Here is a 26926-nt window from a genome sequence, read left to right on the forward strand (position 1 = left end):
TCAAAACATAAGTCTCTAACTACCTTAATAATATCCTCCTCACATTCACAGTTGTTTAGTAGATAGCAGAAGGTCTGAGAATCTGGTTTTACATCTGCATCTCCCATTTGCTTCAGGACCATTAAACCACCATAAATGTTTTTCTGCAGAGACAAGTAGATCGATACAAAATAAATGAAAAATCAGAAGCATAAGATGGTTTTTCTTTGGTCAAAGAAGTGCAAATCATTTCTCAAATTTGGTCTACGTTACTTGTGAAAATTTACTTCTCAAACTTTCATTCCTTCTTCAAGGGGAAAGAATCCTTTAAGGTAGAGAAATTACTTTCCAAAGGATTCAAGGTTACAAATAAAAACAATAACTTCGAACATTGGGAAATCTAAGCAAAATATTTGGAATCAAAATATATTTTCATGAAATCTCAAGTGGTGGTTAAAACATTTGAATAAAATATTAATTAACTACAGTACTTCTAAGAAGCAAATCAAACAAACGTCATAAAAATATACAGAACTGTTAACAATAATTAATCCTAAACAACAAATGTAAAACTAAGACCCCTCAAAAAATCAAAGTCTAGCCATGGATAATGGCCCACAACAAGGTTATAATAACAATTAATCTTGAGGCTTATGAAGCCGCCACTTCTAATAGGCATATTATGTGTATAGTTAGTGGGTAGTTACTAGACCATTTGTTTGTTTACGACTCTCTTGCTTACTAGTTGTGCACCTTTCCCATTGATCAGTATTCGCAAGCTGATCCTTCAGCAATTCAGAGTATGTTAATAATTTCTTTTAAGGTTAAAGTTAGGACAAAAGGAGTAGGATCCTATGGACATGTATAGCCCTTGCTCTGATTAGAGTTTTATGGTAGGAGAATAATGCAAGGATGCAAAGATGATTAGAGTTTTATTGATAGGTAATATCAATTATATTAACAGCAGTGACCAAAAGAACATGCAAAGGTTTACATGATGTATACAAGCCGCTTGAGGCCAAAATAGCAAATGAAAACACAAAAACCAACTCACTCACCTTACTTACAGCTCAACCAAACAATAAAGTCAACTAATGACAAGGAGTTATCTCCTATATGCACCCTAACCCATTCCAGGAGCAGCACATAAAAGATAGTTTAATTGCTTGGTCCATTATTTCAATGTCTTCAAAGGCTCTCCTATTTCTCTCCTTCCAAAAGATCTGAGATAAGTACAAAGGAGCAGTGTTTCATACTTTTTTCCTCTTCTTCCCTACAAAGGATCCATACCAACTAAGAAGGACATCATTGACTAAGTAGAGCATCACTCAATAACACCAAATAGAGCAAAAATTAATTGTCATAGTATGGCTACTCTGAAACGATGAGAGAGGATATGATCCGTTGTTTCTTCCTCCCTTTTACACAAATCACATCTACTCAGTAGTCACCAACCCCCTCCTTTTGAGCTGGATCCAGAGTTAAGAGTTTTTTCCCATGAAGCTTCCCAAGCAAAAAAAACCTTACCTTCATCAAGACCGAATGGTTCCACACGATGATTCATGCTAGAGACACCTCCATTCTACAATTTGTTGAGGAGTTAAAGGATTTAACTGCAAAATTGCTACTCTTTGATACTCGCCAAATCATGATGTCCTCCACAATTTTTAAACTAAATGTTTTAAAATTTTAAAAATACTATTTTCACTCATAGCTTTTAAATATTTACAATGCATGATAAGATATAATTATACATTAGACTTTTTTTATATAAAACTATAATCATCATCAATATCTTATCTTACATGTATCTTGTGGTACAGATACAATAGATAATTTAATGCACAATACAACAATACATTTACCTTTGGCTATTTAATAGTTTCTAAGAAAATCAATTTTGGAAACAAAATAAAAGATAAGCATATTAATTGAATAAAAAGTAACTCAAGGTTAGAGACAAAAGGGAAATGATGAGATAACATAATCCTACATGAATATTTTTTTTTTTTTTGATAAGTAAACCAATATGTATTAAAGAAGAGGCCAATAGCCACACAACATACAGGAGATATACAAGGCAGCTATAGCCTCACAACGAAAACAAAAGAGACCAAGAAGACCTCACCCCCCCAAGTGGAAGCTAGCCACTCTAGAAAGCCTAGAAGGGAGAGAGAGTTATCTTCAATATCCAATCTAGCCCAACCCCACAAATTACAAACAAAAAAATTCTTTAGCTTCTGAATATGTAGCACACCCCCCTTAAAGGCTAATCTATTCCTCTCTTTCCAAACCGTCCAAAATATACATAACGGTATGGCCTTCCAAATCTTTTTCCTTTTTTTTCCCACAAAATGACCTCTCCAGCTAAATAAGACCTCCTTTACAGATTCTAGAAAGACCCACTTAACACCTACAAGCCCAAGGACTAACTCCCAAAGGGCTCTAGCCACTATACAGTGAATAAGGACATGATTCACAGATTCTTTTGCACAGCCACACAAAAAACAGCAATTAGGGAATTGTCATCCTCTTCTCTGAAGTCTATCAAGCGTTAACACCTTCCCCCATGTAGCCTCCCACGCAAAGAAAGCGACTTTGGTAGGAACACTATCCACCCAAATGCATTTTTCCGGAAAAATGGTGTCCATAGGATTGACTAAGCAGTTGTACGCTTCCTTTACTTTAAATTTACCGTTTTTTCCTCCTTTCCAAGAGACTGAATCTTCCTCCAAAGACGGCCTAAGCCCTCTCAGCTTAAGGAGCAGATCTCCTACCATGCCCACCTCCCAGTCATTAAAATTCCTCAAAAATCTTAGATTCCAACCTCCTTGATCCGAATTCTGATCCCACATCTCCTCCACCATAGCATTCCTATTAGCAACCAAGGCAAAGAGGTGCGGGAAAGTTTGGGACAGCGCTGTACCCGCACACCACACGTCAGTCCAGAATCTGATTTTAGTGCCCTTCCCCACCAAAAACTCCATGTTATCCCAGCACCAATCAGTCTCCTTCATGATCTCCTTCCACACCCCTACACCAAACGCCCTATTAGGCTTTTTAGACTTCCATCCATCATCTTCTTGCCCAAACTTTGCCACAATCACCTGCTTCCATAGATTCTCTCTTTCACAAGCAAACCTCCATACCCATTTACCAAGCAAAGCTTTGTTCAGGAGGTCAAGCTTCCTCAAACCAAGCCCACCCCTCTCTTTGTCCCCACACACTATCTCCCATTTCACTAGGTGAACTTTCCTCTCCATATTTCCCCCTCCCCATAGGAAGTCTCTTTGCAATTTTTCTAGCCTTCTAACCACAATCTTCGGCATCCGGAAAAGAGACATTTGATAAATGGGTATGCTGGCCAAGGTGCTTTTAATAAGAGTGATTCTACCACCTTTGGAGATAAATTACCTTTTCCATAGCGCAAGTCTTCTCCTCACTCTTTCTTCCACTCCATCCCACATCGAAGAGGTCTTGTTAGGAGCCCCTAAGGGTAGGCCCAAATACTGGGACGACAAAGATCCCACCCGACACCCTATCTCCACTGCCAACTCCTCAATATCATCCACCTCACCCATCGGGATGATTTCACTTTTGCCCAGATTAATCTTTAGCCCCGAAGCAGCTTCAAACCAAAAGAGGATCCAACTTAAATGACTTAGATGGTCCTTATTAGCCTCACAGAAAACAATTGTATCATCTGCAAAAAATAAATGAGAGATGTTCAAAGCAATCCTTCCGCCCTCCCGAATGTTACACCCTGATAGGAATCCCCCTTCAACAGCTCTCCTAATAAGAATCCCCAACACTTCCATTCCCATGACAAAGAGGTAAGGAGATAGAGGATCTCCTTGGCAAAGCCCCTTAGAACTCGGGAAAAAGCCAGCAGGAACCCCATTCACTAAGATTGAAAATTTTGCTGAAGATATGCAACTCCACATCCAACCCAGCCATTTTGGCCCAAAGCCCATTTTTTGTAGAACCTTCATTAAGAACTGCCAATTCATGTTGTCATAAGCTTTCTCAATGTCCAATTTGCAAATGACCCCCTTCTCTTTTCTTTTTTGCCATGAATCTATCGCCTCATTTGCAATTAGGGAGGCGTCAAGAATCTGTCTGCCCTTCACAAAAGCATTTTGAGCAGGGGAAACCACTTTCCCAATCACTTTTTTCAGCCTATTAGCTAGGACTTTAGCCAGTAATTTATACAACTCCCCCAAGAGACTAATAGGCCTAAAGTCCCCAATATCTTCAGCCCCACCTTTCTTAGGGATTAGGACCAAGAATGTATTATTTAGGCTCTTGAGAAAAGTGTTTTGCTCATGAAACTCCTTAAACATTGCCAAGATCTCCTCTTTAACAAAACCCCAACAACTTTGCCAAAAGGCTACTGTAAAACCATCCGGCCCCGGGGCTTTATCCCCATTCATCTCCATCAATGCTGAATGTACCTCCGCCTCAAAGAAAGGGGCTTCCAAATTTTCTGCTTCTTGGTGGCTGATCTGATCTAAACGCAGCCTCCCAATGTCAGCCTGCCACCCCGAGTCTTCTGAAAGCATCTGCTGGCAGGCATTTGCAATTCTTCCCTCACTTCCTGCTCCTCAGAAAGACACACCCCATCAATCTTAATTCTGTCCAAATAATTATTTCTGCGATTTGCATTTGCCATACGGTGGAAATAGCCCGTATTTCTGTCCCCTTCCCTTAGCCAGATCTCCCTTGATAATTGTCTCCAATGAGTTTCTTCCAAAAGCACCCATTTTTTATAGTTTTCCTTGGCCTCCTTTTTTAATTCCGTTTCCTACACTGACAGAATTCTGTCACTTTCCACAAGGTCCCAGAATTCCACTTGTTGCAAAGCTGCTGCTTTATTACACCCCAGATTCCCGAATACCTCCTTGTTCCAGACTTTTAGTTTCTGTTTAATTTCCTTCAGCTTAGTAGCTAGTCTAAAACTAGCACTGCCTCTCACCTCAATCTCCCACCACCAACTTCTAATCAAATCTTGGAAGCCCTCAACCTTAAGCCACATATTCTCAAATCTAAAGGGAGAGGGACCTCTTCTCAGACCACCACCCTCTAATAAGACAGGAAAGTGATCAGATAGAGGCCGAGGCAGTCTACTCTGAAGAACGCCACTGAACTGATCTAGCCAGCTAGTGTTCACCAAGAACCTATCCAATCTAGCCCAAGACTGATTGTTAGGACCCCCACTCCAAGTAAACACTCCCCCTTGCAGAGGAATATCCATCAGCCCTAATTCATCAACAATTTGAGCAAATCTCCTCATGGCTGAGGTTATTCTTCCTTGCCTGCTCCTTTCTCTTTGGAACAGGGTGATGTTATAGTCTCCCCCAACACACCACGGGTCTTCCCAGAGCCCTCTGATCGCCCTAATCTCTTCCCACAAGCACTCCCTTTCCTCTTTAGTGAAAGGTCCATAAACTCCCGTGAATACCCAAACAGTTCCATTTTCTACATTTCTGAATCTGCAAGATAAGGAGAATTGGCCCTCCTCCCAATCCAAAATCTCCAAGGTCCTTTTATCCCAGCATATCAGAATACCTCCCGCAGTCCCACTAGCGTCCAGGGCCCTCCAATCTAAGAATCTCCCCGAACCTAAGCTTCTCACCACACCCTCCGACATTTGTTGGATTTTTGTTTCCTGGATACACATTAGATCCACCCTTTGATTCCTTATGAAAGTCTTAATGATTTTTCTTTTCACTTTTTCATTCGCTCCCCTCACATTCCAACTCAGCAATTTTAGCTTCATTAAACCACTGTAATTTGGCACCCTTTACCCTGTGAGGGGTCTCTCTGCTTCCTTCCCTTCTCATAATTCACTGAAGACTCCAACCTCTTTAATTCTCTTTCAAACTTTGACTTTTCTAGCAACACCTTACCATGTATTCTCTCCCTTCTTTTCTTGATTTTAATCAAAAAATCCAGGATTTCCTTTTCTAATCCCTCAGTCGAAAATCCCAAGAAATGACTGAATTTTGCCAGGTTGCTTTCCTCCCATCTATCCTCCTTCTCACCTCTAAAAGCTTGAGGATCATTCAAACCTGAGCCCCACTCCTCACCCCTAGACTTATCACTGCCACCATTAGTCTCTACCAAATCCCAACAGCCGTTTTTGTTCCCCTCTGTTCCATCTCCCAATAAAACACACAGGGGAACCTCAAACTGAGGCCCCTCCCCAACAGATCTTGAACGATCGCAATGCTCCCCCTCCGAAGCCCGATCAAAAAGAAAAGGAATAAGATGAGAAGACCCAGAAACCCTTTCACCCCTCCACAATGAGACAGACCTGTACCTCAGAGCTTCCTCAACTAGCGTCGAGTCTGTCGCCGAGTGCAAGATCTTCATATTTTGCTTCCTCAATTCCTCTGTCACCCAGTATTTGAGAATTTCTTCCTCCGTGTTGCTCTCGCTATTGGAAAAAGGAGTGGCCAGCGAACTCACCTTCATCTGATGGCCTTTGTTAGTGCCTTGGAGCATTGACTTGCTTGGGCTGTCATCCAGATCCATTTCCCCGTCGCACGATGGGCTTTCCTCCTCGGCGGTCCACCATTTTCTCGACGACCCAACCTCAGGCCCAGCTACTTCACCCATCACTTCTTTTAGTTTTAAATTTAGGCCCACTGTTGTCCCTTGAGTGTAAAGCCCACCCCCCCTCTTTTTTCCTTTTAAGCCCAACTCTGGGCCTAACGACGAAGGCCCAAGATCCACAACTTCCATGGATGGACGGGCTCCCGATATGCCTTGCGCCCGTTTGGCTAGCTCCCTGCCCAACTCTCCCTCCTGATCCCCCATCCTTTTTTCTAACAGGAGCAGCGCCTCGAGCCGAGAGTTTTCCAACTCTTTCTCCACTCGCGTGTCAGCGCGTGAAACACCATCACCCCTAACCTCTCCTCTTGTTCTCTCATTCGCTTCACGCCTGTTTTCCTAAGCCTTTCTCAGAGCCGGTTTCAGCTCCCACCAGAGGGCAAGAGAGTACACCTTCTCCTCAACTGCAATCTCCAACACACTTGGCAGGTCTTCCTCCTCTGTTCTGATCAATATCTGAGCCCATTGAAGCTCCTGCAACTTTTCCGTCCGAGGGTCTATTGCTATAAATCCGCCACACTCCTCCCCCACTCTTCTCAAAATGTTCGGGTTCCATATTGATAATGGAAGCCCTACAATCCTGACTCAAATTTCATTTGTAATCTCCCTCTCTTCTGAGCAACCGTTCCTAGGGTTCCATCTCTCTAATCCCAAATGAATCCCACCAAACAATCGTTTCCCAAAGGACATTACCCAAATAGCTTCACCCAAAAGCTTAAACTCCAGCAAAACCTTGTTCTCTTCCAGCCTTGCCAGCCCTAGATTGCCTTTCAGACCCCAAATTTTTACCAGCGATCGCCCCAAAGTCTCCAGGTCCTCTCCTCCTGTTGAGCTAGGGTCCCAACTCCCAATAATGCAGTGATCCAATTTTCGCAAGTTGTTTTGGATTTCCTCCTTTCTTACCTCCATTCTAACTAATTTTTTGTCTCTGTTCTTCTGTCTCTTCACCACTTCCGCGTACGATCTTTCCAAAACAAGTTTCCCCCCACCCCACTCTTACTGCTTGTGCTCCTTCCTCCCAATGAAAGCTCCCATTTGCTGTAGTTTCTCCGCCATGGTCACCCTTCCCCCTTTTTCTCCCCTACCTTTCGGGATAATAATACTATGCTGCTTCTTCTCCAGATCGACCACCCCCAGCCTGAGAAAAAGCCCCGCTTTGTTCTCATTACGCACCAGGGAGTAGGATCTCCCATTTTCTTTCCAATCCCTTTCCCATTTTCCTCCTTTCCCATCCTTAATACAATGGTCTAGACTCTCCAAGAGAAACCCTAGACTCGCCGATCCCAATCTAACCCAAGAAGAGATCCCTTTCTTTTTCTCCCAGATCGCGACTTGTATTTTTCCCCTTTTCACTTCTACATCGATCTCGAAAATCTTGGATTCCACGACGAAAGTATTCCTCTCCCTTTTGCGCACCTTTTTGATAAGCGCTATTAATATATCTTTTTGACGTACTTATCATAAATAGATAATCCCACATGAAAATGATGCTCACTTGTTCTCAAAGGAACAAATGAAAATTTGAAATTTAAGTAAATCAATTCTTGAACTGAATATTGAGAAGTTTTTATTTGAATTAATTTTTGGATGCTTGGCCAAATATATGGATCTTTCTTTTGGAAGTTTTTGCCTTTGTGGGAATGATGACTTGCTGAAATTTGGAACTAAAAATTATAATTAAAAATTTAAAAGATTCATTTTATGGTTCTTATGTGTTGAGAAAGTAATTTTTTTTCTTATCCATAAGGACAATCCTAGAGATTCTATGGCTCCTTCTCAGAAAGTTAAATATATTCTACTCTAATTATAGGAAGATTTTATGGATTTTGTCTATCTCCTAGCATTAACTTTCCTTTTGTTTCGATTGTATATTATTGTAGTTTCCTTTTCTTGTAACACTTTGTTTATACATGTTGTAAAACCTTTTTTCTTTTCTAAATGAATCAAGGAATATTGATTCCAATTTTACCCAAGGTATCAAAGCAATTGAGGGTTATAGGCTAAGGGTTTTTTTTATTGGCCTTCATTGCTAGCGTGTTCCCTCTTAATCTATCCAAATGTTTGATGTAACATCTTAAAATTTTGATAGATGAGTAGGGCAATCATCTAGCCCTTGTGAGAATCCTTCACTTCAAATTACCATACATAAGCTAAAAACAGCCAAAACTTCCTACAATCTGAAAATTTTGATAGATGAGTAGCCATTCATCTAGCCCTTTGTGAGAATCCTTCCTATACATAAGCTAAAAATGGCCAAAACTTCCTACAATGGTTCCAATTCGTGAAGTTTTTATCAAGGGTAGCGAGAAGATGGAGCTGCTAAATGACTCAAGGAAGGTACCAGATCCAGAGGACTCAACTTTTTTTGGCTTAGGATGTAGATAACTCCATATTCATGTCTCAGCTCATCAACTTCATGGAACCAGATATCAATCAAGGCTATATGTTTTCCCCCTACTGCTAGAGATTAATAGGAAGTTATGATACTTACCTACTGCAATATTGAGAATGATCCTAAGATTTAAGATCTGAAGTGCCAAGTTCATAAGACCAAGCAAGGCAACATGACAATGACTGCATATCAGAACGCCATGAATTGATAATGGCAAGCAAGAGATCTTTACCAAGACTCTTGAGTGAAAGTGTGCAACAAATAGTGCTAAGTATAAACGAGTGCTAGAAAGGAACAAACATTTGATTTTTGCAGGCCTGAATGCAGAACTAGATCAGGTTCATGGCCAAATCCCAGCAAAATAACTGAGGCTGTCTTAGTCATCGTCAAACCCCAGGCTTCCTCATTAAATGGGCAAAGGAATGTTAGAAAGAAAAATGATGACAAAGATTAGTTATGGTGCGATCCCTATAACAAATCATGTCATACAATAGACATATGCGGGAAGTTGCAGGGAAAGCCTCAGGGTTGGAGCAAAGGAAACAAGTTTTCTGGAAAACAATAGTCAAGGACTTCAAGCCATGGCTGAACTACCAAAGAATCAGGCCACTTGCTACTCAGGGAATCCAAAATTTCCTCTTTTACAAAGGAATTGTGTATGTGGAGGAGGATTGGCAGTGCTAAAGAGGTGGACAGTCTATATATCCTTGAGGAGGAACCCAAAGCCATGAGGAGTATATCATCTTGAGTGTTCACCAAAGTGAGACTTCTTTGCCTTCTAAGGATGAAGTCATATTGTAGCACTTTAGGTTCAGACATCCTTGTTTTGCTTCCCAAAGAAGTTGTTTCCCTTATTATTCAAGAATAAAAGTACTTCAGATTTTTAATTTGAAATTTCTGAACTTTCCAAACATCACAAATAAACAATCAAGTCCTTTTTCTATTGTGCATAGTGATTGTGGGGTCCTCATGTCAACAATATCATAGGTGCTAAATGGTTTATTACTCTCATTGATGACCACACTCGTGTGTGTTGAGCATATCTCCATAAAGATATATCCGAGGCTACTAAGACCTTTCAAAATTTTTATAAGATAGCTCAAATCAAGCCCAATTCATAATTTCATATCCTAAGGACTAATAATGGAAAAAAGCAACTTTCAAAAAAATTTTGGAACTTATCTTAGAGAACATGAGATTATCCATCGAACTTATTGTGTTGGCACATCCTAACAAATGGGATAATTGAGAAAAAACAGATTTACTAGTAGTTGCTAGGGCTTTGATGTTGTAAATAGGGGGTTTCAAAACAATATTGAGGGGAAGTCATTTTGACAGCCTCTTATTTGATCAATAGAAATACCCATTAGATATAAAGAATACATTCCTCCACGATGATCTAGAGGAGGAGGTGCACATGTAATTACCTCTAGGTTTTGAAGAAACACTCGGAAGGAATAAGGTTATGTAAGCTGAAAAAATCACTCAATGGTTTGAAACAATCCCCTAGGACTTGGTTTGAAAAGTTTACAAAATCTGTCCACAAGTTGGGATATGTGCAATGCCAAGATGATCATACTAGGTTCTATAAACATGCTGAGGGAGGTAAAGCAACTATTCTTATTGTTTACATTGATGACATTAACTAGTACCGATGTTATTCAAATGGAAAGTTTAAAGTGATTACTAGCCAAGGAATTTGAGAGTAAGAATTTGATGATCTTAGATATTTCCCTGGGGTCTAGATCAAAAACAGAAAATTTTCTATGATAACGAAAGTATACCTTAGACCTACTAAAGAACACAAGTATGTTGGAAGGCAAATTGGGAGACACTTCACTAGATACAAAACATAAACTTGGAGTAGCATTAAAGAGTACTATCGTGAGTTAAGGGAGCTATCAAAGGTTAGTCAGCAAGCTAATATATTTCTATCATACTACACATAATATTGCTTTTGTTGTGAGTGTGGTTAATCAATTTATGCATTCTCCAACAGAATTCAAGTCTATGGCATGAGGAATTTGTGAACTAGCTAAAGTTGCTAATGAAAGACTTAAGGCAGTTGATGATAATTCTATAAGGCTATATTGTAATAATATAGGAACTATCAATACTGCTTACGACCCTGCCCAACATGATAGAGCTACACACATTGAGGTAGACAAACACTTCATTAAAGAAAAGCTAGAGAGTAGCTTAATTTATATGTTGCTTATCACCCAGAAAAACAATTAGCTAATGTTCTAGCTGATGGACTTCCATGATAACTATTTCATTCTATGATCAACAAGCTACAAATGATGGTTATTTTTTAACCAGCTCGAGTGGTGTTGAGAAAGTAATATTCTTTCCCATTCATAAGGAGGATCCTTAGGATTTCGTGGTTCTTCATTTTTGTTTAGATGGTCAAATATATTTTGTAAAACCTCAGGTGCTACCAACTCTCCTAAAAGCAATTGCTGTTAAGTAAGACGTATACCCTAATCTTATAGTGCATTCACCCAAACGCCCACAACAAACACAAGGGGAGTTAATAGACACGGTCAACCCTTCGATCTACCAACAGTCTTCCCCCCAGCGACACCCCTGAAGTTCGAACTCGTGACCTCGACTCTGATACCACTTGTTGGAAAAATTAGGCTAATTCAACCTAAGGTAATCACCTTATAGGGAGGGTGAATAGGGTGATGGTCTCTTTTTGCAAATTTAAATTATGTGAATGTAAGAGACAATTATATACAAATATATAATAAAATAACATAAAAACAATTGCATATAAAGTAAGAGAGTAGGGAAGAGAGAATGCAAATAGAAGATTTTATAGTGATTCGGCACAACCCGGCCTATGTCCACTTTCCTTTAGCTTCAATTCCAAGCTTGAGGTTCCACTAATTCAAGGCTTCCAACACAAGATTTCAAGCAATACATTTGGGTTATGGTTTCAATCCACCCTCTTGGACTTTTCGCTCCAAGCACCCTTTACAATTCTCAAGAGATACCCCACTCTTGAACAACCCCTCAAGTGATACCCCACACTTGAGAATTCCTAAGTGATATCACACACTTAGACTTTTCTTCTCAAAGATTTACAAATGAATATAGGAAATATTCTCACAAAATCCTAGTACAAAACTTTAGGCTCAAATGTACAAGAAAAACTAGGATTGAAAAGTGCACTAATGATACACAAGTTTTAAAACAATGGTGCACTCAAAAACACTCCCAAGGCTCAAATATATTCAAGAAAGGTTTAGGAAGGTTAAACTCTTGAAACAATAAAGATTGGAGCCTTTTTATAGAGGAAAACGACCAAACTAACCGTTGGGGGTTCGATCGGTCAAGGTAGGAGTTAACAACTATGCAGGCACCTAAGGTAAGGCAATCTATACATGAAGCAAACAACAATCACACCAAAAACAAATAAATAAGTAAATCCCCGTTATACTTTCTTCATATAAGATAAACTTATGTTCTTATTTATTTATTTCTTTTCTTTTAACAAAATATAAAATAAAGCATAACCACAACTAAGCCATGCAAGTAAGTGATCAAGTGCTTTGCTTAAGTTGGAGGTCATAAACAAAAATGAGGAACACATTTAAGGTTGGGATCAGAACCAATGTTTTAAAAACCGGACCGGATCGGCCGGTTTGACTAGTTGGACCACTGACCGAAGCCTGGCATCCAGTCTAGCTTGGGTATTGAACCAGAGTACGTATTGAACAAGCTTTAAACCGGGCTAATCAGTGGTTGAACTATTGAACTGACAAGCTAGTTTGCTGATTTTAGGCTCATTGTCCCTTAGTTCTTTCCAACCAAAACAATTGGACCCACCCCAATATCACATTGGGTGTCTTTTGCTATAAGCCCACTCGTCACCACAAACACATTGTGATGAAGAAGGAATTTAAAGGTCTCATTAGTCTCACTTATTTTGATGTGGGATGCATCATTTTGAGTCTAAGAAAAATTTTTAAAAGAACAAATCATGGGTGTTGAACTTTGGACCTCAAATTCAAAGCATGAAGTGCATGCTACTCCACTACTTACATTTTATTATTCAATGATGCAAACAAATATAAAAATATATCCTTTACAAATATTTTGTAATATTCTTATCTAAATAATATAAATAAAATAATATAATATTTTCTAAAAATATAAAATTAGAATATAAATAACTTTTAATATATAGTTAAAATTAAATAATTAAATTTTCTTTCATTTTCAATATATTTACATTTAAACATTATACATATTTCATTTAATAAAATTAAAAATACTAATACATTGATTTAATTTGATAATATCAACAATAAAAAATAAATATTATTAATTTTTAATATATTTATATATATCTTAAACTTTTTTATAATTATGTTAATAATATATAAATTATATATTTATTACATTACCAGTTCAACCGTAGTTCAACCACTGATTTAACCACGATTTAACCATTGGTACGACCAATGAACCATGAATCGGTAACTTTTCCAGTTAACACCTATTTCTTATACTGAACGGAAGTGACTAAATAAAGAGTAAAATATGTTACTTGATAGCCAATATAAAACAAAGCCTCAATTTGAACCTAAATGGGTAAACGGTTTTTTGTTCTCAATGTTACTGTAGCAGTGCTATTCATGGTAATGGTACTGCAAGAAGTTACTGTCACAGTTCTCTTAACAACAACTGAAGAAGGGTAAGTATCTCCCCCAACTAATATTCTTCCACAAAATGAACATCATTCCAAAACCTTAAACTCATCTTTTAGCCCACTATGTACGAAACAAAACTAGGGAGATATTAGCTCCTAACGTTCTTCCATAATCCTTTACCATCTGCACCGCTCACTGTAAATCGCCAATCTCCGCTCTCAACCCCATATTTGTGTCCCACACTCCACAAGCTATTTTCCAAAAGGGCTTTGTTAAGGAGTTTCAACTTCTATAACCCAAACTCCCAATCCCAAGTACAAGAAACCACCCCCAATAAACAAGATAAATCTTTCACCCCCTCAAACTCATCTAACAGGAAGGATGCTGAGGCTTCCACAATCTATTATACACCAAAACCAGAATCAGAAAGTCATGAAATAATACAGGTAATTTTAACAAAGAGCATTAGATCAACATAGGTCTACCTCCTTTAGATAAATAATGACACTTCCAAGTGACCAATCTATGTACTTCCTCATCCTTCTATTGTACTTCTTAAATCCTAATTTATAATTATTATTATTTTTTCGATAGGTAAAAACAGAGTATATATATAAAAAAAGGAAAATTCTTAAATCCTAATTTAACATATTACTTCTTGTTTCTCATCAAAAAAAAAAAAAAAAAAAAAGGTGGCCAATCTATGATCAAATCACTCTGTAACAGTCATAAACTTGAACATTGGTTGTATAGGAAGGGCCAAGTTTAGAAGTGGGTGAATTTCTCTTGTCGCAGCCCAATATAAATTGTCACTCAGGCAAATTCTAACTGCTATATTTGTTGAAAGCGTACCTTGTGGGCTTTGAATCCAATTTCAATTAGGTTGGTTCTTAATGTCTCTCATAATCTATGTCAAAATCACATCTTAACACAATGTTTGATAAAAAACCAAAACTCATTCTTCAATTTTTCAAATCATTAACACTAGCTTTACATGGTCAAAACATCATTGACAAACACTATTACCACAATTAAGGCAAAAACTTGGCCTCCTCCACATAGATGCACTTTAGACGCATGCTTATGTATGTCTGTTCTGTGTATACAACTTTGAATGTTAAAATTCCTAAATGCCAGGTACCCTAGGAATGGATGACAAGGAACAAGCTTCAAAATTTCAATATATAAATTTAAGCCAGAAAAAGAATATATATATATATAAGAATGTCAGCTTTAAAATGCATCAGAAAACCATAAAATGCAATAGAACAGTGTTGTACCTCATACAGAAAACTATCCATTTGCTACCCTTCATGATAAGAAAATATAATAAAAGGAGAAAAATAGAGCAACAAAGTTTTCAATAAACCAATGAAGTCACCTCCCGAAAGTACCCGCCCATTATTGCATTGTAAATGCCAGCTGTAGGTGTCAAATTTATTTTCTTCATATCTTTGAGAAGGTCATATGCACCATCAAACTGCATCAAAGGAGTAAAAACAAATATGAGCTGGTATATTTCAATTTTGGAACTACATGGTCTATCAAAATACCAAAAAAGAAATGGGTACATGCACATGCATGCATCCACGAACCAGATAGAAACTTACATCTTTCATTTTCACATGCAAATTTATCATGATTCTGAAGGTTTCACAATTTGGCTCCAAGCTCTGATGACAGATCACTGAATAGATTCGATGGACCTTAAGATTGAATGCAGCAAAAGAAAGAGCTCTCACATTAGAACATTCAAATACAATGAAAAAAGGCTTCAAACAGGAGTAAAAATTAGTAATGTGAGAAATAATAACATAAGTTGTCTTCCTGCAACCTTTTTAGTCAACACAAATATACTAAACTATTAGATACATTTAAATGAATACAATATCCCTCAACACAGAATTTTGTGAAACATAACCCAAGTTTCATTCACGACTTTACAAATGAAATCCTAACCCAAAATATATGAATAGCAAAAAACTAACAGCTAGAAATCAGGGCTTCTCAGTTAGATCATAACAACACTGGGATATCATCCATCCTGCAAAGAGTGTAAGAATAACAGTCTCCCTCTCAACTATTTCCATACTTGATTTGCCACCACACTGGATGACTGTTACCAAAAGCTAGAGACAGAAAACCAAAAAAAAAGCACAAAAGGATATCCAGCATTGATTTAGGATCATGGTCATGAAAATTTATGTATGCAAATCATGTGAATTAATACACTGTTTTCCAACATGGTATGAGTCAAAATGTGAAGTCCATAGCATTCATAAGTCAACTGCTAGGGGGGAAAACAAAAATTAAGCACAAAACAACATTTAGCATTATTTCATGATCATGATTGTGAAATTTTTTATATGCAACACTGATGAAATGGTTGGCTGGTGTTCTAGTGGTGTGAGGAATAGGGTTGGGGTGGGGTAGTGGAAGGAAATAAAGAGAAACTGGGAAGACCTTAAAAGTAGCACTTAATTTGCTATATGCAAAGGAGAGTGAAGTTCTGAAAGAATACTTGGTGCGGTAAATCATCCTTGAAAGTCTCCTTTCCCTTGTAGTTTTCTATAGTTACTTCAAAAGATGCTTTGGTTGCGGATTTGCCGGGAGAGTCAAGTGAGGGAGTGCATTGGAGAACCTAGGCAATTCTTATGAGGCTTCAAGAGAGGTCAGTGAAGAGGAAAGGGGAGGATAGGTTGTTTTGATTGTTTGAAGAAAAGAAAATCCAAACCTTTTATTTTTATTTGGAGCTAGAAAAAAGAGGGACTTGTCCTATGAAAGTAATTTAGAACTCATGGATACTAACAAAAGTGGGGTTCTTTGCTTAGGAAACAACTTATGGAGGATTTTGATTTTAGATCAATTAAAAAAAAGGCGGTGATGGAGCATGGTAAATCAAAGGGTGAAAAAAATCAATTGATCACATCCTTTTCCACTATGCTAAAACAAGGACCCTGTGAAGTTTGTTATTTTTTTTTAATATAGTTAAAAATAGGTATGTATAAATTAGTGAAAGAAAAAGGTACACCAAAGTACACAGGACGTATACAAGGAGCACCTAAAGCAAGGCCTCAACAAAAAGAGCACAAAAAACACTCTTGACACTCAACAAGACTTCACCCACTCTATAAAATCAATCATCGAACCTTCACTTAAGTACAATCTAACCCAAGAAAAAAGATTATAAAGGAACAGAAGTTTTAACATTTGGTCATTTTATTCCTTATCTTCAAAAGCTTTTTGATTGTGTTAGTTAGCTATGGGTTCAGTTGTGCATAGCTGTACCCAGTTCAGCCATGTACAGCTGTGGGTACAGCTGTGATGTATAGTTGTGAATATAGTTGTGTATAGCCGGTTGTGTGGTTGTCGATTAGTTGTGATTTATTCTGTATAGTTGTTGATTATTTTGAATAGTTGGCTATCCTAAAATAGCCTTGTGTACCCTGTACTAGGGTGAGCTGGGTTTATTTGCTTAAGTTTAAGAATGATGTTCTACATGTTATTCCTCAATTTTTAAAAATGATTGCCACACAATTTAATACTCAAGGTTTTTCACTCTGGCAATGGTTATGAGTTTGTGAATCAATCCCATACTAATTTATTCAAAGAAAATGGAATCCTCCACCAAACAACATGTACATACATGCTACAACAAAACGGCATAGCAGAACGTAAAAACAGCCATATTCTAGAGGTGACCTGGGCTTTATGCTTTACTATGTGTGTTGCAAAATGTTTATGGGCTGAGGTTGTCATGATTGTTGTCTTTCTCATCAACCGAATGTCTGCTTGTGCCATTGATTATCAAACTTCTTTGTGAATGTTATCACAGTTTCGCTCTATTCCTTCTGTTTTGAATCTTTGTCCCAAAGTTTTTTGTTGTATATGTTATATTCATATACACTCTCATCAAAGGGATAAGCTTGATCCCCATGCTTTTAAATGTGTCTTTCTTGGTTACTCTAATTCAGAAATGGGTTATAAATGCTTTCATCCTCCTACACGCAAATACTGTCCCCATGGATGTTCAATTCTACCTAGGAATGTGTCTCTGGTTCCTCTTCAGGGGGAGATTACTAGTAAAGAAAAGGAAAGGTTATGGTTAGAAGAGAAGAGGTTATGAATTTCAGGACAAGGGGAGGATTCAATTGATTTGGGAAAAGGGGAGTCTTTTGACACTCCCAACCCTAAGGCGATTGTCTTTGCATTTGAGGAAAGAAGGAATGAAAGACCAGCCAAATTATTTCAACAAGGTTATACAAGGAAGAACAAAGATGCTACTGTCATACCCCTTCCAGGTTCCAATACTCTTCTTGATGATACTACCATGCCATCGGATGACTCTTATGAGACTAATCCTAAGGTACATGTTTCTTCACCTTTAACGTTTGAAACTGCTACCTTGAATCCACACAATGGTGAATAAGGTAAGAGATATCATCTTCATGATCATAAAGAACCTGATAGGTTGAGTTTCTAAAAATCATCCTCTAATGTTGTCTATCCCATTTTTTATTTTGTCTCTTATCATCACCTATCTAAGACCCACCTTGCTTTTGCCCTTCAGTCATCCTCTGGGTTTATTCCTAGTAATTTTCAAGAAGCCCTTGAAGATCCCAAGTAGAAGTCTGCTATGGTAGAAGAAATGAAGGCTCTCCATAGGAACTCTATTTGAGAGATGGTCAAGCTCCCTCAAGAAAAGAAGACAGTAGGATCTAAGTGGGTGTTTTCAGTAAAGTACAAGTCAAATGGGACAACTGACAAGTAGAAAGCTAGACCAATTGCCAAGGAATACACCTAGACTTATGAAATTGACTATCAAGAGAACTTTGCTCTTGTGGCCAAAATGAACACTATTAGAGTCATATTCTCTCTTGCGGTCAATCTGGACTAGCCATTGCGACAATTTAATGTGAAAAATGTCTTTCTCCATAGTGATCTATTAAAGGAGGTGTACATGGCCCCCCCCCCTCCGAGGTTTACACCAAAAGGAGGCAAGGTATGTAAACTAAAAAAGACTTTGTATGGATTGAAGCAATCATCAAGGGCATGGTTTGGTAGGGTGAGCTACTTGATGGAGTATGGTTTTAAACAATCGATGGCAGGTCACACTCTCTTCTCTAAGAGAGATGGTGATGGCATTACTTTGCTTATTAATACATTGATAGCATAATTGTTACAAGTAGTAACTCTACAAAAATAGAGAAGCTTCAAAGCTATCTAGCCAAGGAATTAGAAATAAAGGACTTGGGTGCTCTAAAATACTTCTTAGGTATTGAGGTGGTCTCGGTCCACTCTTCCTCTCACAACAAAAGTATACATTAGATCTTTTGGTTGGAACTGGTAACTCTGCTTGCGAACCTGTAGATACTCCCATTGAAATAAATAATGGCTTGTTTGTCTACCATGATCAGATTCCAACAAACTAAGAAAAATATCAGAGACTAGTGGGGAAATTAATCTATCTAACCCATACTAGACCTGACTTGTCATATGCAATTAGTGTTATAAGTCAATGCATGTATAATCCAAGTGACCAACACATGAATGCAGTAAATCGTATCTTGACCCATCTGAAGTCCTCTCCAGGTAAAAGGTATTATGTTCCTCAAACACAGACATCTAGCTATTGAGAGTTGCACAAACTTTGACTTTGTTAGACCTAGATTAGACAGAAAGTCTACCTCGGGGTATGTGTCATTTGCAGGAGGAAATTTGGTGACTTAGAGGAGTAAGAAACAAAATGTGGTCTCATTGTCTAGTGCAGAAGCTAAATAATGTGCACTCCATCATGCAACTACAGAACTTACTTAACTAAGAATTCTCTTAAGCGAGCTTGGGTTTGGTCCCAAGAAACCTATGGTGCTCTTTTGTGATAACACGACAACAATTGAGATTGCAAATAATCCGATACAACACAATCGAACTAAGCATATTGAACTTGACAGGAACTACATCAAGGATAACCTAGATTCTGGCATGATAAAGGTCCCCTACATCAAGAGTGCAGATCAGTTGATGGATATGATGGCTCATGTTGTTACTAATGGTCCATTCCATGCATCATTATCCAAGTTAGGCATGTGAGATATCTATGCACCAACTTGAGGGAGAGAGTCAGCTCTAGGTTCAGCTCTGTACAGTTGTAGGTACAATTGTGTTCAGCTCTGGATACAGTTGTGCATACATCTGTGCATAGTCGGTTGTGTAATTGTCGATTAGTTATAATTTATTTTGTATAGTTGTCGATTATTTTGTATAATTGGCTATCCTAAAATAGCCTAGTGTACGTTGTAAAAAATACCCTTGAGATATATGAGAATGTTCATTCAGCAATTTCTCAAGTGCATTCTCTCCAAATTGTCAAAAAAATGCAACGAAGAGCAACTTTCTACACCTTTTTCCTTCTCCTCCCTACATGAGTCATGCCGAAAGCGTAACTTACACCAAAGAAAGGATCACCTAATCTACACTAACTAAGAAAAACAATAGGTGTCATAGAATACTTGCTTTAAAGCAATGAAGAAGTGATCAATAGACTCTCCCTCTTGTTTGCACAGATAACATCTATTCACCAATGGTCATCCTCTCTTTTGGAGATTATCTAAAGTCAAAACTCTTCCTCAACTAGTTTCCCATGCAAAAAAGCTCACTTTGGATAAAAGCCATAAATTCTAAATAATGTTTATTGGAAAAAGGACCGGTCTCCCCACTTCCAAAACCACATAGAAAGATTTAACTAAAACAATCCATTTGTAGAATCTTTCCAAACCACCTTGTCATTATCACCCCTTCTAACCAACTTCCCTCTCAGCATGGAGAGAAAAGTCTCAACAATGTCTAACTCCTAATCATTAAAGTGCCTAGTGAAGCTCAGGATCCAATGTCCCAGCCCTCCTATGTCATCCCACAACTCCACTACCTAGGCCTCCTTTGACAAAGCCAATGCACACAAAGAAAGAAAGGAAATACACAAGAGCTCCTCCTCACACCATCTTTCCATCCAAAACTTAACCCTTCTATCATTACCCACTTCAAAGGAGGTTCTACTAAAAACAATATCTTCTTCCTAATGGCTTTACAAACACCAACCCCATAACCACCCCTAAACTTCACAAGGGTGCCAACCCGCTCCTTCTTTCTCATACTTCAACTCTATAATCTGCTTCCAAAAAGCATCCCCATCAGAAATATATCCCTAGCTCCACTTACCAAGGAGGGCCTGATTCAGGAGAGAGAGACTTCTAACTCCCAACCCCTCCTTTCTCTTATATGTACAAACAATTGACCAACTAACCAAATGAGTCTTTTTCTCCAAAGTCTCACCTCCCCAAGGAAAGCTACTTTGAATCTTCTCTAAGCTCAATCTAACCTTTCTAAGGATTACAAATAAAGACATGTAGTAAATTGGCAAGCTCAATAAAATACTTCTAATCAACATAAGCTTCCCTCTTTTTGAAATATAATGTTTTTTCCACAATGATAGTCTTCTACAAAACTTCTCTTCCACTTCATCCCAAATTGATTCTAATCTACAAGTTAGCATGGAACTCTTGTGAGAAGAACCATAGGAATGCATACAAGGTTGCCCCTTTCTACTTGTTCTGAATCATTTGGAAGGAGAGAATTCACAAATTGTTTTAAAAAATGGAACAATTAGAATAGCTTCTCAAAATCCTGTTCCTGCAATCTCTTTGCTTTGGGCAAGAAGGTTCTAAGATGAGACTTCAATGACCCTTTTTTTTTTATATCCATTAGATCTTGTTGGTTGGTTGGGTTCTAGTTAACAGAAGAGAGCTGTTTTTTTGTTATCCCTTCTATTTCCTTGTCATTTGGTGACATTTGTAAACTTTTGTTAGGCATTGTTAATAATATTTTTACTTTTCCATCAAGAAATTAGAAAACATGGTATATGCCAAGATTTGAAGTATATAACACTCCTAAATTTATATCAACATGACAAGGACACAAGACATAATTCTCATATGATATAAAGGAGAGTGGAAGAAGTAGAAAGAATTCAACGTACCAAGTTAAACTCAAAGCTCTCCTCACTTGCACGTAGTATAGAATGGAACATCTCTATTGATAAGGTTAAACCTGCTTCACACATTTGGTCAACTATATCAAGAGCTGCATGCACCTACATTGAAATAATTAAAAATATAACAAATTTCAACAGAATCTTCTAATGAACAAATAGTAATAGGGAACCTGAAAATTCTACTCATTTAAGTCATTGGAATAGAGAGGGGAGGAAGAAGGAAGGAAGAGAAGGTGGGGGGAAGGAAAAAACTCTGATAAATTCATACCTTGAAGGAATCGCAACAATATGTAACAAGCTTATTATATGACGTGGATGAAGGTGTCACAACCAGTTGCGCATGCAAGTCTTTGAATTTTAAAATAACATCTTCAACCTTCAATATTCAGCAGTCACTTGTAATGAGATATAAAAGCCTTCAGATAAACAGCATAAATGAAACCAAAAATACTAGTATGGGGAATTTCTAAACACCCAGCATCTTCCAGTTAATGAAATCAATATTACAACTTCAAATAGCATGGAGAATGCAGATAGACTGATACAAAATGCATATACCATCGCAGTCCAGAAAAAAATAATTCCAACACTCTTTGACAAATTGAATAGACAAAATAAACTCGAAACAATTTCCAACTTTTGATAAAGCATTCGAAAATGAATAAAATCCATGAAATTCCAGAATTTTCATTTGGATATCAGTCCAATTTCAGTTTTATGTTCAAAAGACAAACAGAGACACAGCTTGCATATCTGCACACACATCCTACTAAAATGAGAACATTTTGGAAATCCATAGGAAATATACTAATTTTTTAAAATCTCAGATATAATTGACTGCCCTTGCATGAACACATGCTAGCAGTTTTTGTAGTTTGAGCATCAGGTTTTCGATAAGCAAACAAAGGATATATTAAAGGACACCTAACCAAAAGAGGGGACAACCTATGTACATGGGGGTTTATAGGAGTGCCCAAAAGAGAGAATAAATCGAATCACCCATCCAAAAAAGGGTAAAAACTAAAACCAACTATCCACAACTCAGACTATTTTTATTTTTTTTATCAGAAACGAAGAATATTGTATTAATAGTAGTAAAGATACAAGAGAAGGATGAGAGGTCCTTCCCTCAAAATACAGAATTTGATCAAAGTAAAAATACACCCCTCTAAAGAAAATTATATACAAAGATAATCCCCAACCATCTCAAAGTTTTGAATCACAAACTGTAGTCCAGTTGAGTTATAAAACACTAAGAGGAACTCCTCTAAAAGCAACAAAACTAGAGGCCCATAGAGAGGAATAGAAATGAAGTAAATCCCATAACATCCCCTCCGATCTCCCCTCATCCTCAAAAATCCTAGTGTTTCTCTATTGCCACACAATCCACAACAAAGTGCGGCAAGTGATTTGCCAAAGTGTCTTGCCTCTAATTGAATTCCCCAAACCTCTAAATGCAATAATCATCATGTCCTCGATACTCCTTGGTGGAACCCAATCCAACCTTGCTAGATTGAAGAGCTTGTGCCAAAGCCCAATAGTTAAAGGGCAATGTAGAAAAAGGTGGTCAATCGACTCTCCATCTCCTTTGCATAGCATGCACCACTAAGGACAAAGGGATTCATAGGGTCTTCTCAACTACAACTCAGACTATTTATGAAATCCAACAGTGTACAATACTCCAACTGCAAAGGGACTCCAGAACATTCCACAGCATCTTAACACAGTCTCCTTCAATTTTTTATCAGAAAGCACTTTCTCCTTGAGAATCCAGGCATCATGCTCTCCAATTGCACCAAAACAACAAAGGTAAGCCATTTGTCATACCTTCCACTAATGTTGGTCCAATCCTAGATTCTTCCATCCCCAACAGAAGATTTTTACAGAAACCAGAAAGTACCCACTGTAGCTCATACATAGTCCATAACATGTCCCATAGCTGTCTGGTTTTTTTACAAAGGATACGAATGTGATTTGCTGATTCTTCTTTAAATTCACAAAAGATCATATTTGTTTACAATTGCCCACCGTCTCCTCATAAGGAGATCAATGGTTAGTATATTTCCCACACTTGCCTACCAAGCAAAAAAATAATAGTCTTTAAAGGAACATAAGTACTCCAGACTTCTTGAATACATAAGAAATTATAAAAGGATTTCTACTGGAATCTTTTCTTGGAGCCTAACAGCCTGAATGAGATCCAAGAACTCATCCACCTTCTTCATCTCCTAATCCTAAAAGTGTCGTATGAAATCAAGGGATGAGTGTCCTCCAGCCTCCCCAACCTTCTACATCTGACACTTCAGCATTTTTGGACAAACTGAAACTGTAAAGCATAGAGAAGGCTACTTTCAAAGGGCAGTCCCCTAGCCATCTACCAACTAGAAATAAGTCATCAGCCCATTCCTGACCAGAAAAGAGTTTTTAAGGCTGAACTGTTCCCATAATCTTCTAATATTTTGTTTTTTTATCAGTAAGTAATATGTATATTCAAAAGAGGCGCTAAAGAAGCGACTCAAATAGTTACAGTATAGAACAACTCACCCCCTTACAAAAGAACCCAAGCCACTATGAAAGCACAAAAAACCCTCTCCCATAATCTTCTAATATATTTCCGCATTCCTGCACCAAATGCCTCATGCTAATAGCATGAGAATATGACCAGTACAAACTACTAATATTAATATTGTCCATGCATATTTATCATTTCATGATAAATTGCTGATCCACATGAACCACCAACTAGTTAGCCAAGTTAGCTTTTCAACAGAAAGAATGTCTACACCACTAGAAAGCCCAACGATCATGTGAATCCAAATATTTTACGGTCTAGCCCCTTCTACCCTTACAATTTAACTTTCTCTGTTGCCCACAAACCCCAACCCAGGTGACAAGGGCTTGTAGTGGGGCTGGAAATTCAAAATAGACAAGTTTCCGAGCAAAATGTGTGTCTGCCTGTGTGTGATTTTGTCTTTTGAATTAAATAAGTCTTAACATGTTTTTCTACTATATTAAAGTTATTTTCCTTTTTGTTACTAATATTCCAGTATTGTCATGTTTGCATGATGAGCTAATACCGTAACAAAGAAACCATTACCTTCAGCTGTGTGTCATGGAAATTTCACAATAAAGACCACATTCCAAAACAAGCCATCTTCAACCCACACCACATAATCCCCCATCGAAGCCTCTTGTCCACATCAAAGATGCCGGAATTGATCCATACAAAAAGCTAGCCACATAAATGTAGTTCCAATGGTCATCATGCAAAACTTTTCCTTCCCTTTCAATGAATGATAAAAAAGATATGTAGCCATCGCACCTCTTAGCCCTGACGTTCAAAAAGGACTTCACTCTAACAACCTTCTTCCAAAACTGATAACAAGGGGTTCACTTTACTAAGTAATTGACCAAACAACCATCAGTTGCACAACTTTCTAGCATCATTTCAATTTTCAAATCCAGTAGTAGCATTCCTCTGTCATCTCCTAAACTCATTGTATATTAATATAAAATGCATATCTATAAGGATTGGTTATTAACTCCTAGCCCATCAAAAAAGGAATGAAATTTGGTTGGAATCATAACAAACAACCAAACAACAAAGAAACTCTCACCAGTTCACTAGGGAAGACATCAATACCATTGTCAAAAAACATCACTAAGTTGAGAATATCCCCAAGATATCAAGTACCATACGACCATCAGAAACAAAAACTTAAGATCTATTTGGTAACTGTTTTTGAAAACTGTTTTCTATTCTATAAAACAAAAAAAACAAGAAAGTACGTTTGACAATCAAAAAACATAAAACAATTTCCTGTTTTTAAAAACAAGAAACAAGGTGTTTTCAAATAACATCTTTTAGTTGTTTTCACTTACTTTTTTATAATTAAAAACATTTCACCCAAATAGACATTTGTTTTACAAAACATCAAAAAACAATTTTTGAAAACTATTCTTAAATACTGTTTTTTAAAACTATTTTCGAAAACAATTACCAAACAGGGCCTTAACGTAAGCAAAGGTTTAAGCATCTTATACATAAAAACATAATGAAGTTCCGATTGCATTTGAAGCAAGAAAGCCTCAGAAAATCATGGCATCAAGGACATTACCAGCATTCATGAGAAGTTCCTCACCGCTAAATTTGGCATATTACTAGCATAATAAAAGATGAAATCTGAGATCTCTTCTGCTCCATAATCTGCATTTTATCAAGATCACCACATTATAATATATAAGACAAGGAACCGCAAAAGCAAATACAACCTCAGTCTGCAGTCAAATTCTGATGTTCATAAAGTACAACAGGTTCCAGAACCTCGGTAGCTTATCCATAAAATGATTAAAAAAAAAAAATTTTAAAATGTCAGAGATAAAATTTAAAATTTGTTCAGAAAATAGCTTCATTAAAATTGTAGATAACATTTATTGGAGAGGAAGATACTTGAATTAGAGCACATACAAGGGAACATGAACTTTAGGGTGACACGGACCTTCTTCATCAGAAACCCAGATCTTTAATTTAATTACTTAAAAAGTTAAAACTACTGAATCTTTTAGAAACCTGAACGCACTAAAATAAAATCAAATTGACAATTTTGTTATAAACACATGATCATGAGTGTACCGCAAGCTTTGAATGCCGAAACAAACTTCTCCATAAAGGACGCCAGAGACAGCCTCCCCAAAGATTTAAAGATACTTGCCACATAGTCCACTGATGAAACTTTCGTTATGTCTATAATTTCTAACACTTTCAAAAGCTCCTCCTTCCGGCCACTTTCACAAAGTGCTAAGACATAATTTTCTGCAATATAAACAGTATCTGGTAAGATATTGTAATTCAAAATGGGAAAAACTGATTGACTATTATTATGAAAAAAGGTGTCATAACCTTATCAAAAAAAAAAAAATGAAAAAGAGGTGTCATAAAATAACTTTGTCTTCAGGAATCTGTTCAATTTTAAGAGGATCTAAAAGTAATAAAAATCATAATGATATTGGCAGCAGCAAGGCCCTATGAAGATCAAGAATCTTGAATTGTTTTAGATAAATGGCAATTGATATAAACAAGTTAACAGTGACAATATAGAATAGAACAAAAATCCAAAATTAATATTGCATATCACCAAAGCGAATGACTAAACTATTCAGATGATAGCGAGCAAAAGTTGACAAACTAACAAGTATCAGCCTTTTAAGATATAAGTAAGACTTGGCTGG

The 26926-nt window shown here is 37.4% G+C and overlaps 1 protein-coding gene across 1 annotated transcript in view; it reads right to left on the bottom strand.

Moving 5' to 3' along the window:
• LOC100250302 (pentatricopeptide repeat-containing protein At4g04790, mitochondrial) overlaps nt 1–26926 on the bottom strand; it is a 63454-nt gene that overhangs the window by 6004 nt on the left and 30524 nt on the right. The window contains exons 4-10 of the mRNA XM_010646034.3: nt 26331–26510; nt 25840–25904; nt 21966–22073; nt 21683–21796; nt 15261–15356; nt 15032–15130; nt 24–143 (exon numbers count right to left, since the gene is read on the bottom strand). Of these exons, the coding sequence (XP_010644336.1) occupies nt 24–143; nt 15032–15130; nt 15261–15356; nt 21683–21796; nt 21966–22073; nt 25840–25904; nt 26331–26510 (782 nt within the window). The remainder of the gene's footprint in view (nt 1–23; nt 144–15031; nt 15131–15260; nt 15357–21682; nt 21797–21965; nt 22074–25839; nt 25905–26330; nt 26511–26926) is intronic.

The sequence above is a fragment of the Vitis vinifera genome, chromosome 19, assembly GCF_030704535.1.
Source record: "Vitis vinifera cultivar Pinot Noir 40024 chromosome 19, ASM3070453v1".
Lineage (NCBI taxonomy): Eukaryota > Viridiplantae > Streptophyta > Magnoliopsida > Vitales > Vitaceae > Vitis > Vitis vinifera.